We start from the raw sequence: 15,596 nt of genomic DNA, 5'->3' as shown, positions 1-15,596 counted from the left end.
CACAGTATATCCGAATACCGTGAAACTTACAACACAAAGTTATCATTATTACTGGTAAAAATCAAAAAAATAATTGAAGCAATTCAGAGAAGGGGAATCTACTGCATTGTACAGGCGTCTGATTTAGCTGGTCAAATATTAAAACAGAAACATGCTGTTGATTACAGAATCCGTAAGAATATATACGAGGGGCATCTAGAAAGTAAGTTCTGATGGTCCACACGTATGCGGATAGGAAGAGATGGTATGTGGCTGTAATTGGGTGCAGTTGCAGTGCTGTGAATGGAGTAGATTTATAGCAGCGCTAGGAGAAAAATGTCAGCTCTTATACAGTCTTCCGGCTACAGAGGTAAGTGCTATAATCAGATGTCTGCATGCTCAGAAGCGGATGCCAGCAGAGTACAGACTTTCATCTCTTCCTTCAGCTGAAGCAGTTTCTGGCAGGACATATGTTTTGACAGCGACTCTGTTGTACAAAAGGTTTCACATTTTGGAGGCAGACACATGACATGTGTATACAAAAATTTAGTACCATGCTACAAAATAAAAAATCTGAGCAACGGTGGTGAATATGTCTAAAAGTAAGGTATGGGTCACTAACTAATACAATGAATGTAAATTATTATCAATGTTCTTGTTTTAATTTATGGCTAATCAGAACTCACTTTCTGGGCACCCTCATATAAAGTTGAAGCCCAATAAATTCTATAAAAATGCAGACGATAAGTGAAAATTCTGTCTAGTTGGCAGAGAACATCAATTACTGAGGAAAGTGATATATGTTTTTAGGATTGAATGATTAAAGTAATTATTATATTAAAATATTTACCAAATTATTATTAGTTTATTCCATAACATTGAACATTAATGCATAAGAGCGCCATGCATTAATTTTTTGTTGGATGTCAGTGAGGCATTTTGTTGCAATTTGACATTAGTTGGATGGCGATATCAGACAAAAATTGCATACATTAATAGAGTCTAACAATGTTCATCCGACAAAATGTTGTACCACGACATCCAAAAAAAATCAGGTTGGATAAAAGCCCTAATTTGTTTCCACATTCCTTCAGAATGTCCGACAGGGGGCATAGTGGGTGTGCAACCCCCTCTAGTTGACAGCTCCACCCCTAATTACTCCCATACAGACAAGAAAAATGATAATTCAAGACATTTTTAAATGTGATATTTAGAGGTTCATGAAATGGGCCAGTCCTGCCTGACAGATTCATAGCATCGCATGTACAGTTCAAAGTAACATTTTGATACAGACAAAATTCCCTGACGTTTGCCTGGATCTTTCTGACCTCTGAAATTCCCTGACTTTTCCCAGTTTTCCAGGCCTGTCGCAACCCTGATCTCCTTGCAAGGACTTTCAACATAATTCAGGTTTTCATAACCTAGTTAATCCACCACAAAAATTAGGCTACAAGTACGTTATTTATATTAGTTTCTGAAATCCTCATTATTTAACCAATGATCAAATCTCCCTGAAATTTTACAAAGTTCAACGAAATAATGAGGATTTCAGAAACTCAAAAAAAGGAAAATAAAAATAAAATGTAAGCAATGGTATCTTGTGCGTAACAGACAACACAGATTTAATGACATTTCAAAGTGCTGAAAAATGAAAACAGTTTGAAATAGTGAAAAAAAAAAAAAAAACAGGGTGGGTCTTTCAACCATAAGAGTAGGGTCTACACCAAGTTTCATCAAAATCTGGAGATGGTGGGTGACAAAATCTGTTTTTTGCATTGATATGATGTGGAATGACCCATGGATGAATATATATAAAATCACACAACACACTATCATGTTCCCTACACACTAATGAAAATTCAAGAGTTATTACATTTTCTGTTAAATATATCTGTTTACACATTTATCAGAGAACTTCAGTTTTGTTACATAAAGAAATATGAAATTATTTGTATGTAATAATGTTTACCTGTAGTAGACACTCCATAGTATCCTGAGCAGATTCTACATCAACCTCAGAAAGGCCAATAACTTTGATGGATCCTCTATGGTCCTCTCTTATGTCTACCTGACACTCCTCCCTGCTTCGGTTGGAGAGCAGGTCAAACAATTGTTCTTGGTATAGCTGAAACAGCAATATTTCTAGGAAAACCACTTAATGAAAACTCACCGCAACAACACAAATAACTACACTATCCAATCAAATAGCTTAGACAGAAATTGAAATTACTGACTAAAGAGCAATTTGAATTTCTATTTTTACTCTACTAGTCTTTGAACATTAATTAGGCCAAGTTCTTCAAAACAATCCTAATATTGTAGAAAATTTGGGCTTAGAAACTAGTCAAAGGTTCAAAATTACTGACTTCGCACATTTTTTTCTTTGACACCCCATTTTCTTATAATCAAAATATTAATATTTTCATTATAGGACAAGGACATTTTGGGGAAAGCACATTCCCTTCTTAAAAAAATAACTATGAGAGCAAAATATAATTACCTCAAGATAAAACTATTTGTGAAACCAAGGAGATATTCACTCCCTCTTTCTTAGCTACTATCTGCTGCAATATCTATGACAATACTGTTAGTTCAAGTATTTAATAATGCTACTTTATTTAACCCTTAAACACCAGGTGTATTTTTGGTGGGAAGTTTAAAACTGAACAAGGATTTAAAATAAAATTTGTCCAAGGCTTTAAATGAAAATTTATATCTAACTACAAATAAAAGTTACAAATTATAGCAATTTTTTTTCAGTACAGTAATACAGAAGCCTATGCTCGAAAAAAAAAAGGCAATTTTCATTTACCAAATAGAAGGCAAAAGTAGAAAGAAATTATTATTTTGTTTCTTACGAAACTTGGAAAATTAAAAATTCAGCAGTTTCAAACTACAAATGCTCGAGTTAAAAATTATGTTTTGTTTTCTTCAATACAATCTAAGCTATAAACCTGTGGTCTAAAAAAACAAATTTTCATTTATCGAGTAGAAGAATGTTTATTATTATTATTACGAAATTTTAATTTCATCAGATCCCCAAGTAAGCAATGCTGGGACATGTTTCAAAACTGATGTGTGTTCCACTCTCATGGCAAGAATCGTGCACTTTCTTCAGATACTTTTGGAGAGAAAAAAAAAACTTCTCATGTAAAAGCAGTGATTTCAATGGGAAATGGCCCCTCTCCCCCAAAATATATCCAGAATCAGATTAAACTTTACTAATAGGATGCCTCAAGGCCCATGTAGCACTCAAAACCTGTCTATCTGAACACCACCAGTGTCTCCAAAAATCTAAAAAACCAAATGTTACATATGTAACGTCCTAGTGTTGTTTAACCCCTTGTAATTCTCAAATGCCAAATCCCTTCCGTAGTGTGCATTTTACAAATTACAATTGCTCATCACTCTTCAGAGTGCATGTTCAAAACTCAAACAAATAGAATACTCCCTTTGCTCCTTTGAGCCATCCTTGTAAAATGCAAGACTTCCAAATGCAAGAAGTCAGGGGTCCTGGGTTCGAATCCTGGCCTGGGCATTCTTTGTGAGTGTCCCTTCAGCATTATATCATCAGCACTCAGTCACAAATAGATTCATATTTTGCTATTACATGCAGTAACATCTATGTGTATGCCATCGCTCTGTGATTGACAATAATTTAACAGGCATTTCAGCGTTTCATTTTTGCAAGATTTAATCTTCAAATTTCCTGATGTTCAACAAGATAAAAAGTAGGTCTAAAACAAAAACACTTGATAGGAAGGAGAAAATACTTACTTCCATGAATGACACCTTCACTGTGAATGTACTGTCTTCATTATTTGTTATATAATCAAATATGTCTATGACAGCCCTAGGAATTACACCGGTGTTACCATCCAAGTTGTCAACATTTGTATGGCTGGTTCCCATGGAATAAGTTTTACCAGAGCCAGTCTGTCCATATGCAAGCACTGTAACATTGTATCCTGCAATTATGAACACATATTGAAGTAAAATATGTTATCAGAAAAAGCTTTGAAATTGACATGTTTACCCACAGCAGTCTTTCTGGAAATTAAGAAGCAATGAGAACTGAGTTACTACAATGTCTCCTCTACTGCCCATGCGCACAGCTTGGATCTCAAAATTCATCTCCAATGTAAAAACCTTTGCAGTATAAAAAAAGAGCAGTATTCAGTTAGAAAATTGCATCAGACCAACTCTACTGTATTACGAGAAACTGTTCCATGCAATTAACATAAGTTTCCACTGAGAAAGATTTGAATTTGCCCAATGTCACTATATACAAATACAATTACAAATGTCTAATACCCATGCTAACATATGTACATTTAACCACTTGGCCTTACTATGCACTGAACTTGTGGGGGAAAAAAGAAAATTACATTGCTTTGTACAATTATCCAAAAGTTATTTCACAACCCTGAAACATTTCAAAGTCCAGAACCAGATATGTGGCAATATAGCTCTCTAGCACCAGGGGAGAGTATCCAACTTTAATATATCAAACACACTGGGGTAAAGATTTACATTATTGCTTATAACTAGGGAACTGATTTCTAGGTTCATACCACTTTTTATGCTAAGTCCTAAACGTATGCTATCTTGTGTGTTTCATGTACACAGCACCCCCATACTGAAATTCTATAGGACCTAAAATGCCTAAATAAACTATAAATTCCTATAAATGCCTCAACTTGTTGCGTAACTTTATATTCAGAGCATGGGGAACAGTTTCAGCCAGGCTCTTACCTCTAAGTCAGTGCTGCCAACTTAGCTCTTTTGGGGCCAGATCTGGCTCCGTCTTGCACTCATTTGGTTGTGAACTGGGGCGCTCATCCTCATGCCCGACGATGATGCCATCATAAACCAACTTTGGCATGAGTATACATTTTGCACATGACGTGATATTGTTATATTGGCTGTGTCCCCCCACCCCCTTTTCCCTTCTCTGCTACTTTTTTATAGCACAGTGTTTGATGTGAATGACATAATATTGTTATCCGGGAATCCTTTATTTTAGATTTCATACGACCATCGGTGGATTATTGAGGTGGGTGAAGCATCCAAGACAATTTTTGGAAACGGCAACTGCTGTTCATTAATGAGAGAAGACCAATGTGAACCTGCCTCCGGTTTGAGTTTTTTCGCCCACTTTATGCACAGATAGACTAATCGGTACTGAACATGCATTTTAAAGTGGAATTCGAACCACTGTGTGGCTCCAACGGATATCAAAACCTACAACCTCTTCGTTACAAGGTGATGTTACCACTATGCCTCTGGGAGCCCCAAACCTTGGGAATCAGCAGCAGTTTCATTTATGAAGTTTGCACCAATAATCTCCTGCAGCGTGTAGTTCAGTGGTTCTCCTTGTACAGTCATAAGACACTTCTGGGTTGTAACGATCACATTGAAAATTAAAGGGATTGTTACAACCTAGAAGAAGTGTCCATGACTGTACAAGTGCCTACAGACGGACGACTGGAAGAACATCAACCATGGAGAACACTGAAAGCATATGGTGGTGCAGTACTTTAAAATATGATCAAGATTTTGCATTGGGCAAACTATTCTTTTTTATAATCAAAGAGTAGAATTCATTGCACTGAAAATAGTACCTTCTTGTATACAAATTTCATCTAAAACTAGTTTTTTCATAAAATTATTATTAGTTAATAACTACAGCTAATAATTTCTTATGAGCACCTAAAAATCCATTCCTTACTTATGACACATGCCAACTATATTCCTGCATTAAAAGAGAACACTATGGGAAAACAAACATGAGAAATAACGTTTAAAGAATATTTGTGATTCTGCATGTGAAAATTGGAAACAATCTTTTGTGAGGTTGGAAACACTATTTGGAAGTGGTCCACCAGGGGCAAATTGCCATCTTAATGAAACATTTATTCTCTCCAAACACATGCCTTCATTATTCATTTGTATGGCATATTCTCCAAAAAAAAACACTAAATTATTTATAACTTAACTAATTGCAGACTCATAAAAATGGCAGCTGGGCAGAATTGTGCTGGTGCCATATATGGGAAAAGCAAAGCAAGAATGGGACAAGTTCCTGCGCACAATGTGGCAATGTCAACAGGGGTGCATTGCCTAGTTCGAACATTAGACAAACCTCTCTCCAGGGAATTTCTGTGTCATCCTAACCTTTCGAGCAAATACTGTCAGTGTGAAACACATGGATTACAAAGACCAACTTTTCAACATCTTTCATTCACTTCAACCTCCAAACACACTGTGTTGTGCTCAGACGTGGCAACAGCACGAACTTCTGCCAACCGCCAGATTTCATGACCATGCATTTAAGCACTTCTGAGCTAGTCAGTGTACTCTCACTTTACTACCTTCCATGCAGTGGCGGTCCCTCCATGGAACAGAGGGAACAGGCTGTTCCCTTCTACTTATCGCCCTTTTTAGCTATTTAAATTATCTATAATAACATAATAAGAACACTTCTTTCTTCCGAAATAAACAGGCCGAAGAAAAACTTTCACCGTGACTGGACGTTTGTTTACTTCACCTTCACTCATCATCCCACCCTCTGCTGTCTGACGCACAGTATTTCCGACCACGCATGAAGGTAAACTATTCTCATGGTCCCACCACGGAAGCTGAACACTCTAGCTGTTGCCTACGAAAGACATAGTGAATTCGTTTTCCTTAGATTTTTGCTATGTGCTAAAGTTTAATTGCATCGTAGTGATAGTTTTGAGTGTAGTTTACCTACCTAATCTCATTGCAAAATTGCATCTGCCAGTCATAACGAACTGGAAAAATCTTCTACAGTCTAAGCATCTGCTAAATGTCTTGACTAAATGCTGCGAAATAGCTTCAGAGGGAACAGCTCACGTCCACCTGTTCCACCAGCAAGACAACGCAGTGCAGGACAAGAAAGCGAATGTTGCAAGCGTAGGGTTGCGAATGTTGTATGATCGACCGGCTGAAGACTAAAGCTTTTAGTTCATTTAACTTTACAGAAAAGACAGCAAACCAACACCTATCCTAACCTAATTAGAACTAAAACTAAATCATACACAAGGCATTTTCAAACAAGTTACAACTCTGTAAAATGATTAACTGGATACTATTCCAATGACAAATTATTGTTGTCCTTGATTGTTCCAGAGTTTGGAACAGTTCGGGTTTTGTCACAGTTTCTACAAATCTAGCGGGCGTCATGAAAAAACTCTGCCATCTGATTGCCATTATTGCACTGAGGATGTTTGAATTACAATGCTCAACTGCACAAAAAAAAATCTACAAATAGAGATGAAACAGGTTGACAAAACATTTTTTTCTCTGATCACACTTAAATTGTTTTTATTAATTTTTCCTTTGTTGTGCATCAACAACTTTGTTTTTAATGTTTTCTTTACATTAGATCATATTTGCTTTAACATTGGTATTGTCATGCTTCATGTATGTCACTTCTGACAATTTGTAACATATGTTTCGTATGTTTATTTGGTTCATTTCAACAAGGGTTGAATTTTACTTGGACTACTGTATTATATTAAGACAGGTATGGGAGGGGAGGGGGCAAGTGCAGGTCACCTATTCCCCTGCCTGATTTAGCACCACACGCCACTGCTTCCATGACATTTCTACAATACTGAAGAAAATTGATTACTGTGGTATGTACTTTATACATTAACACCGCAACGCTCAGAGAACTAAAATGCAAGTTTTTGTTGGATGGATATGTCTTTGCAGGAATTATCTTGTGCAAGTGCCATCACTTTACAATGTTCAGTTACCTAGAGCTGTGCTACTGTCAAAACGTCAGGGCTTCTGTGCATGTAACTGCATGCATTGTTTTCTTTTTGTTTTGGGACCTACAGTGCCAAGGTTTCCTGGCTAAGTTGTTGCTGTGAAAATTGATTCAAGGTGGAGCACAGGTGAATTTTGGACCTGATAAATGAGCTGAGTGACCAATCAAACACATAAATAATCATAAATGTATTGCTGAAAATTAATAATTATTAATCAAAATATTTCAGTGAGCGGCGCACCGCCTGCGCATGTAATGACGTTACGGAAGAAGCAGGCACAGTTGCACAAAACCACACAACTTCAATTTCATGAACAAAACAATTGTAATTACTAAAAAAAAAAAAAATGAAACAATGAATACAGATGTTTAGCCAAATGTCCAGTAGTGTGTAAAATGAGAATAAAATAATGATGCTGAAAAATTAACACATTATTTGTGATTATATATGTCCGAGCCCAATGCCACCTGCACGTGTAGTTACATTTCAGAATGTAGCACCTGTACTGCGGTGTTAAGTACATAAAGAAAACTAATTTTAACTCCAACTGTATAACAATAATTTTTAATGTTGTATGCATATATGCTTATGACTGATTGGACATTCCTGTTTTCAGGTTACCCCGCAGTATACCTTATTAAACACTCATTTTGACAAATTTACTACTCAAAGTTAACAATTTTACAGGTCTTTCACATGAGTATATAAATAATGAAATGTAAAGTCGTTAACTAACCTTTGAAAAATACATGAAATTGTAAAAATTCTGAGTAATAAACATTCGTCACACAAGAACACGTAAAAATTCGAAGAGTAAAATGTAAAATTACAATCGGCATCAACAGTAATGGGTGCTACAATCACGTGCATCTAGCCTTCAGGATAAGGGAACAGAGGTATATTATTTCACCATAACAGATCTCCACAATATAAAAACAGAAAAAGTTCTAAACCACACACACATTTTTTATTTCCTGGCGGTTTTATAGTGTCGAAGAAAATGCTGCTTTTTTGCTTACATTTATAAGTACACAACATCTGGAGAAATGTTTGTTGCAAATAGGAAATGCCAACAAGACTAAGATCTATAAAATAATAGGCGATAACCTCATTTTCACCAAACTTCCCGATAATTATGATCATATTGTCAATGTAGGCTAGTTTAGTTATCAATCAGATATCTGGACTGCAAGTTTTACTTTGATATTCTTCCTAATATCTAGTATTATAAAAGTGGAAATTTATTACAGAAATTCAAAGGAATCATAATTTTGCACAACACTGACAATCATAAGAACAAAAGAAACAAGTTTCTGAACTGAATCTTTTTTGGGAGTGGAATTGCAAAAAACTAATCCAGAAATGGAAGTGAACTGCTTGTTAATTTTGGAACTTTTTCTCTTGCAGACTCCATAATGCACGTAAATTCCAGACAAACTGCAAAATTCCCTTACATTTCAGTTTTCCAGACGCATAGCAATCCTGATAGTGCTAGCATCACCAGTTCGGTATCTTTGACAACCCCAGAGGAAGCCAACCAGACACTTATCTGGTTTCAAGCCACCACCTGTTTTTCGGCAAATAGTTGTCACTTTTGCCTGCAGTATTTAGACATCCATTCATTCACTGTGACGTTTACTCCCATGGTCTTTATATTGTATAAAAAAATAGCACAACCTAGCCAAGATAACGCAACCGCAACCTCGCGTTGAGTAATCTCTAAAGGAATCTAACTGTCAACATCTCATTTACTCCACGTGGAGTAGACAGGAAATGGCCAGTTCTTGGACGGACGCTATTGGTGGGAAAGGTTTCAGGAGAGGATTTACTGGACTCTATATATGGTTGTCCAAGAGGGAAAACTGATCTTTCGGAATTTTCATTAAAGTAAAGTGAGGTTGCTTCGAAGACCAGAATTATACAGTCATGGACAATTCTGGGTTGAAACATCACCAATGATAGCAAATGGTATTGTTACAACCCAGAAGTGTCAGTGACTGTACAATAAACATTCACACAAACTGTATTCCACAGGGGCCTGCCCACTGCATGGACACAATCACAAATGGGAAATATTCACATTATTGATTAAATAAGAACAATTTTGATCACAACGTGTATAGACTCACAGGGAACGAAACGTTGCACTGTGTATTCACTTTGGTTTTAGGGGGTAACCTTCATCAAATACCCTCTGGCAGTAAAAGTGTAAAGTGATGCCCACTGCAACATACTGGCTCAGAGAAAAATATGTACACATACTTAGTTAAGTGGTTATCATTGTAAAAATCCAATGTGACAGCCAGCAAATTTTAGGCTCATCAGATCTACTGTTCGGAGAAGGCTTCATGATGAGTGATTAAGTTTGACGTCAGCAGAGAAAAGATAAATTACATACAGTCCAGCTGCAAGGGAAGTAACATCAATCCATAAATCATTTTTACAAGTATTCTTACCATTAAATATGTGCTGAATCAACGGTTTTACGGCATCATTGTATAACTGATCCTGGGAAGAATCACTTCCGAAAACATAATTGTAAGTGAATGCTTTCTCTGTCCCCACCACCTGCACCTGTGACACTTCCGGAACTACCGTCAGGCATGTTTGGCAGCCTGTTGCTTCCTCCCTTTCAATTAGAGGCCTTATGCGCAAGGCCACCCACAACGGAATGACCCCTGGATCAGGCATATCTGAGACACTGGAAGAAAAAATTACACTAGTTCTTACTCAAAATAGGCATAGCCAAGTAATATGAATATCAAATTATCTAGATTTTAGAAGTAGATAATGAAAATAACCAGATGAATCTGGAATCTACATAAAATTTGATTCAGCAAGAAAAATTTTATCCAGATTTTACCATCACTAAATCAACACATTCCATTAATAGCCCTCAATACATTATGATTCTATATATTCCTCTAGTTACAAGTGATGGAAAATTTTGTCAGCAATAATGTCAAAACTAGAACAGAGCTTTTGCATGTCTTTCATACAAAGATTATGATTCTACATGATAACATATTGTAGGATTCTGCTTTATTATGTACCTGTAGTGTGCCCTAAATTTTCTTTTAAGAATGTGAGTATTATGGAAAATATATTATGAAATGCAATGAAAGAATTAAGAATAAAATCAGAACTGGTGGCTATTCCACCAAGCCAACTACTTTCTATCTTTGTATTTGATTGCTGTATATTATTTTCTCCTTTTCTAGGTTAACCACTAGGATGGTGAAAAAAAAAAAGGTGATGAAATACTAGAAGAAACAAGTGCTATTATGTCACAAATCCTCTTTGCAAAGAAGCTCCTCCACGCAATATGTTATGAAATCAACTTTTATTTGTTAAGGTTTGCAGCTGGGCTGCCCACGTTCACACTCTCCCTTCTAATCTGCCCTATCGCAGACTTTAACAGACAATACAATGTACTTAATTCTCCACTGTACCAGGTGACATAATTAAAGTTCACCTTCTCAGAGCTCTCTGGAGCCCGTTCGAAGCACCGGAATATGGTGAAACTTGGTATACAGGCAATGAGGGCCATGAGAAAGTGAAAGCTGATAAAAAAATAGTTTCAAATTGTCACCACTAAGTGGAAATTTGATGCTAAAACATCATGAACAGTGAACATCTCGGGAACAGTTTGTGCGACCACTGATCATGCTTTCTTACAGTTCTGAAGGGTCATCGATGTTGCCAGCACTCGTCTGGTGGTGAAAATTTGAGCTTTTATTTCATCACCATTCACTTCCTCATCAAGTTTCACTGCAATCCAATGCTTCGAACAGGCTCCAAGTAGGGGAACTTTATTTATAAGCTCTGCTCAACCATATTCCGGAAATATGTATTTATTGTGTCAAAAATCCCTACGTAGAGCTACCCACCATGGGGGAGTGGTTAGCACAGCATGCTACGATGTCAGGGGTCTGTATTCAAATCCAAGCCTCTACATTGGTGCTAATCGTGAGTGTCCCTTCATCAATTTCATCATTACAATTAACTGTGATAATTGGATATGGTTTGTTTTGTATAAAAATGTATGCAACAAAATATTAACAATACACCATCTCTTAGACAGCTGATGAAGTGTAGAATAAAATCTCAATATAGAACAACATAGCAATAGACATCATGACTAAGACAACAGCCCAGTCTAGTTCATCGCACTGGGACACAAAGTGTGGTGCAGGTACATCCTGTGTCAGGGTGATGCAAGGAAATGGATGATATTCAATGTGACGTCAGCTGCAGAGAGCATGATGGGAAATCTGGGCAAACCGCACGTGCTCCGGCACTCAGTCCAGCTGGACACAGCAAGCGTGAAGCGAAGCAAATTCTGCCTGCATTAAAATGACCCAATGTTTAACATTTTTAATTGTATTACTATTATGGTATATTTTCAAATGAAGTTTCCTTTTGGTGAATTAATGCGTTGTGTATGTGCCATTGTTTATGTATTAATTGTGAGAGAACATCATAACTTTATACAGTTTTGTCGGTGGTTAAGATGGCGTGATTTTTCCAATCCGGGGTGAAATATGAGTTATTTTAAAGGCAAGTACTGTGTTTATGGCTAGCGTTATATAACTTTTACGTTACTCTTTACATCCGCATGCTTTGCAACTCGTATGGTTGTTGAACGATCTCTAATAATGTTCACAGAAAGTTTGAAATACTGTTTATCAATCAGTGGGTGCGTTCGAAGGATGTGCATATTTGCATATACTTTTCAGCATATCTTCCATGCCTGACTCACTCTCAATACACACAAGTGACAGTGATACGTTACGGCCTTAAAAAATATAGTACACAATTTTGTGCTTCGGAACATTTCTATAAATTATCTATTTCACAAGACAAAAGTTTGTTTTAATTCACTTTTTAAAAAATATTCTTTTTAATTTTCTTTAAAATTCCCTCCAGCGGCAATCGAATTTCGGATCCTTCGATTACAATGGGATAGCATTAGCCACTGCACTATCGGATAGATCCGATTGATTCCATGAGAAACTGCTCCATCGTCATGTATTTTTTTCGTATGTTGCATGGCTTTATACGACGTTTTGTAGCAGAAGCTTTTTAGATACTCTGGTCATTGTTGAACTCTACGTTTGGTATATAATCTAATGTGAAAGTGTACATTTGGTTTATAATCGTTATATTTGTACCTTGAATCACTGCCACAAAAGCTGCGAGTGCAATGCTTAACAAACGTGTTTTCAACATGCTCCATCTGTGCTGCGAAATGTTTGCCGGAATCATGGCCGCGGGCTTGCTTTCGCGCAATGAATTGTGGGAGAAGTTTTTTGCTGAATATCATCCATTGTGCTCAACCAAATAGACGCTGTATGCAAGGAAAGCAGTGTTCAAGTTCAGAATATTCAAGAAATTCCTGTCTGCTGCCATCAGCATTCATTTGGTTGGTTAACATGTATCACATGACCATACACCAAACTGAACACCACTCCAGAACTTCGAGCAAACCGTGCTGATACCGAGTGCGGAATAATTTAACAATACAGGGAATTTCTCCAATTTGTTTGAAATTTTGGATACTTACTAATTTGGGTCTCCTAATCACGAACCTGCACTTAAAATTTGGCGCTCACGTATAGAAATTCCTGAATTATGGCTAGCCCCACGGACCATTGGCGCTAGCCCCACGGACCATTGGCGCTAGCCCCACGAACCATTGGCACGTGGTTAGGTTAGGTTAGGAAACATAGTTACATTTTAGGGTCGTAGTAATATCAGGAATATATATATTTCGTACTTTAAGTATTCGAAACTGAAAATCTTGCGATAAATAATGAGGAATTGTGCATTGTCGGTTGCGATGACTGACCCTCTTATTTTGCAAGTTTGACACATGAGCGCCAAATTTTAATCAGATTCGTGATTAGGAGCCCTAATTTAGTGAGTATGCCGAATTTCAAACAAAATGGAGAAATTCCCGGTATTGTAAAATCGCTCCAAGTGGGGGAAGGGTGTATGCAAAAATTGACTTGGTTGGGGCATTCACATTTGATATACCTGTAAATTAATACCAAAGTGCGAATTTTGGAAATAGAAAACTGCCTCGATTTGGAGTTTTCTACTTTTCTTCAGTCTTGTCTCTCATTTTATTTATCGGAATCATCCGGTAAATGTGAACTAGAAATACCTTTCACATGCACTTGTTCAGATTTTTTTTTTTTTATGTCCATGCCTTTTAAATTGATCAACTAGGAAGAATCGTGTGGACAACTGATTTTTTACGTAATTTTGAAATAAGACTGCTATAAAAATATTACTATTTAAAGCTACAAATAGTTCTCTTTGATATGAAATACCTAATACTGAAAACTTTTAGGTTTTATTCATAAAATACCCACCTCAAATAACTAGAACTACAAATAAACCGCTGAAAGCTTCCTAAGGCGAGTTGAAGATTTCAAATTATACAATGGTACCAGGTCAGCTCTGTCAGTTCGCCCCAAAATCAAAAGAATAATTTGAATAGCTATTTTATTTTACCACGTAAAATTATGAAATTTCGTTGAACATACCAAAGCAAATCTTTTCGAACTAATAGTGATCAAAATTTGAGAGAGAGAGAAATATCTGATGGACGACGATGGGCTGACTGCGCCAACGTAGTTATGTCCTTAGAGAATTTCGTTTGTCATTTGGTTGTCCTAAGCTTTACATTTGAGCGCCGTGGACAGTAAGTCCAAAACACCTTGTTATCCAGTGGAGGCGATTAGGGGGCGTGGGGGCACAGTTAGCCTCAGAGCAGAGAATAGTCAGAGGCGCGTACGCAAGGAGGTTTACCGGATTTGAACCCTCTTCAGCTTGGGAAATATTATGGAAAATTATGTTGATTTGTTTTAATGGCCAATTTATCAGTCAATGATCTGTGACAATAATAATAATATAATTATTATTTGAATTATTATTCCCATGCAGCCAGGGGCTGCGCGCCACTTAATTTTCTTCCGCACCCCCTACGTTCAACCAGGGTTGGCAAAATTTGTGTTTTTTTTTTTTAAAAAAAAAAGAACAAAACAAACTGTTTTATTTGTTTGAAACATGTTTTTTTTGTTTTAAACAGTTTTAAACATGAGTTAAAAAAACACGTTTTAAATATGTTCTAAAGAAAAGAAAGTTAACCTTTTCCCAGTAAATTATAGTTAAAGTCGCTAAATAAAAAAATACTCATTTCTATGAGTACAGTGGCGACAAGGACAGTTTATTTCCCTTTGGAGATAAGGTTTACCATACTGCAGGGAAGGGGTGTTCGGGTCAGATTTTTTTGGGTCGGGAAATTCTTTAAATACCGACATTCGGGACCTTAAGTGCTTGTTTTTGCACTTCTGGTACAAAAACTAACAATTTCCGATAAGTTCCAGACATTTATAATGCAGAGAACGTCGAGAATTGACGACGTTTTAAAATGACCATTCGGTACTTCCCGACTGCTTGGAATTCCGAAAAGTCGGGAAGTCATTTCCGGAAGTCGGGATCGGGACGGGAATTTTCTTTCCCGATTCCGGTCCCGACTTTTCGGGATCCCTCACACCTCTACGGCAGGGACAAAAGTTGGGTATAATAGCCCCCTGTTTCCGTCACTACTGAAGTAGGTTAGGATTCATATTCATCTAAATTTCTAGAAACTAAATATTATAGAATTACTATCCTCGTTCTGGAAAAATCAGGGTGAAATTTCTCCTGCTGCCTGAACAGTTTATATAGCAGAAAACAACCTGCAGTGTCATAATAGATTCTCCAGATCAATTTATCTTTCCAAGTGCAAAGTTATGTTACCAA

At 36.8% G+C, this 15,596-nt stretch overlaps 1 protein-coding gene across 1 annotated transcript in view; it reads right to left on the bottom strand.

Annotated features, from left to right (window-relative positions):
• Klp3A (kinesin-like protein 3A) overlaps positions 1–14,249 on the bottom strand; it is an 80,302-nt gene extending 66,053 nt beyond the window's left edge. Inside the window, exons 1-4 of the mRNA XM_083143798.1 lie at positions 14,162–14,249; positions 10,238–10,482; positions 3,757–3,947; positions 1,949–2,104 (exon numbers count right to left, since the gene is read on the bottom strand). Of these exons, the coding sequence (XP_082999924.1) occupies positions 1,949–2,104; positions 3,757–3,947; positions 10,238–10,472 (582 nt within the window). The 5' untranslated portion in view covers positions 10,473–10,482; positions 14,162–14,249. The remainder of the gene's footprint in view (positions 1–1,948; positions 2,105–3,756; positions 3,948–10,237; positions 10,483–14,161) is intronic.
• Positions 14,250–15,596: the final 1,347 nt, after the last annotated feature.

The sequence above is a fragment of the Lepisma saccharinum genome, chromosome 1, assembly GCF_977018435.1.
Source record: "Lepisma saccharinum chromosome 1, izLepSacc3.1, whole genome shotgun sequence".
In the NCBI taxonomy this organism is placed as follows: domain Eukaryota; kingdom Metazoa; phylum Arthropoda; class Insecta; order Zygentoma; family Lepismatidae; genus Lepisma; species Lepisma saccharinum.
This window is presented reverse-complemented; position numbering and strand designations above follow the sequence as displayed.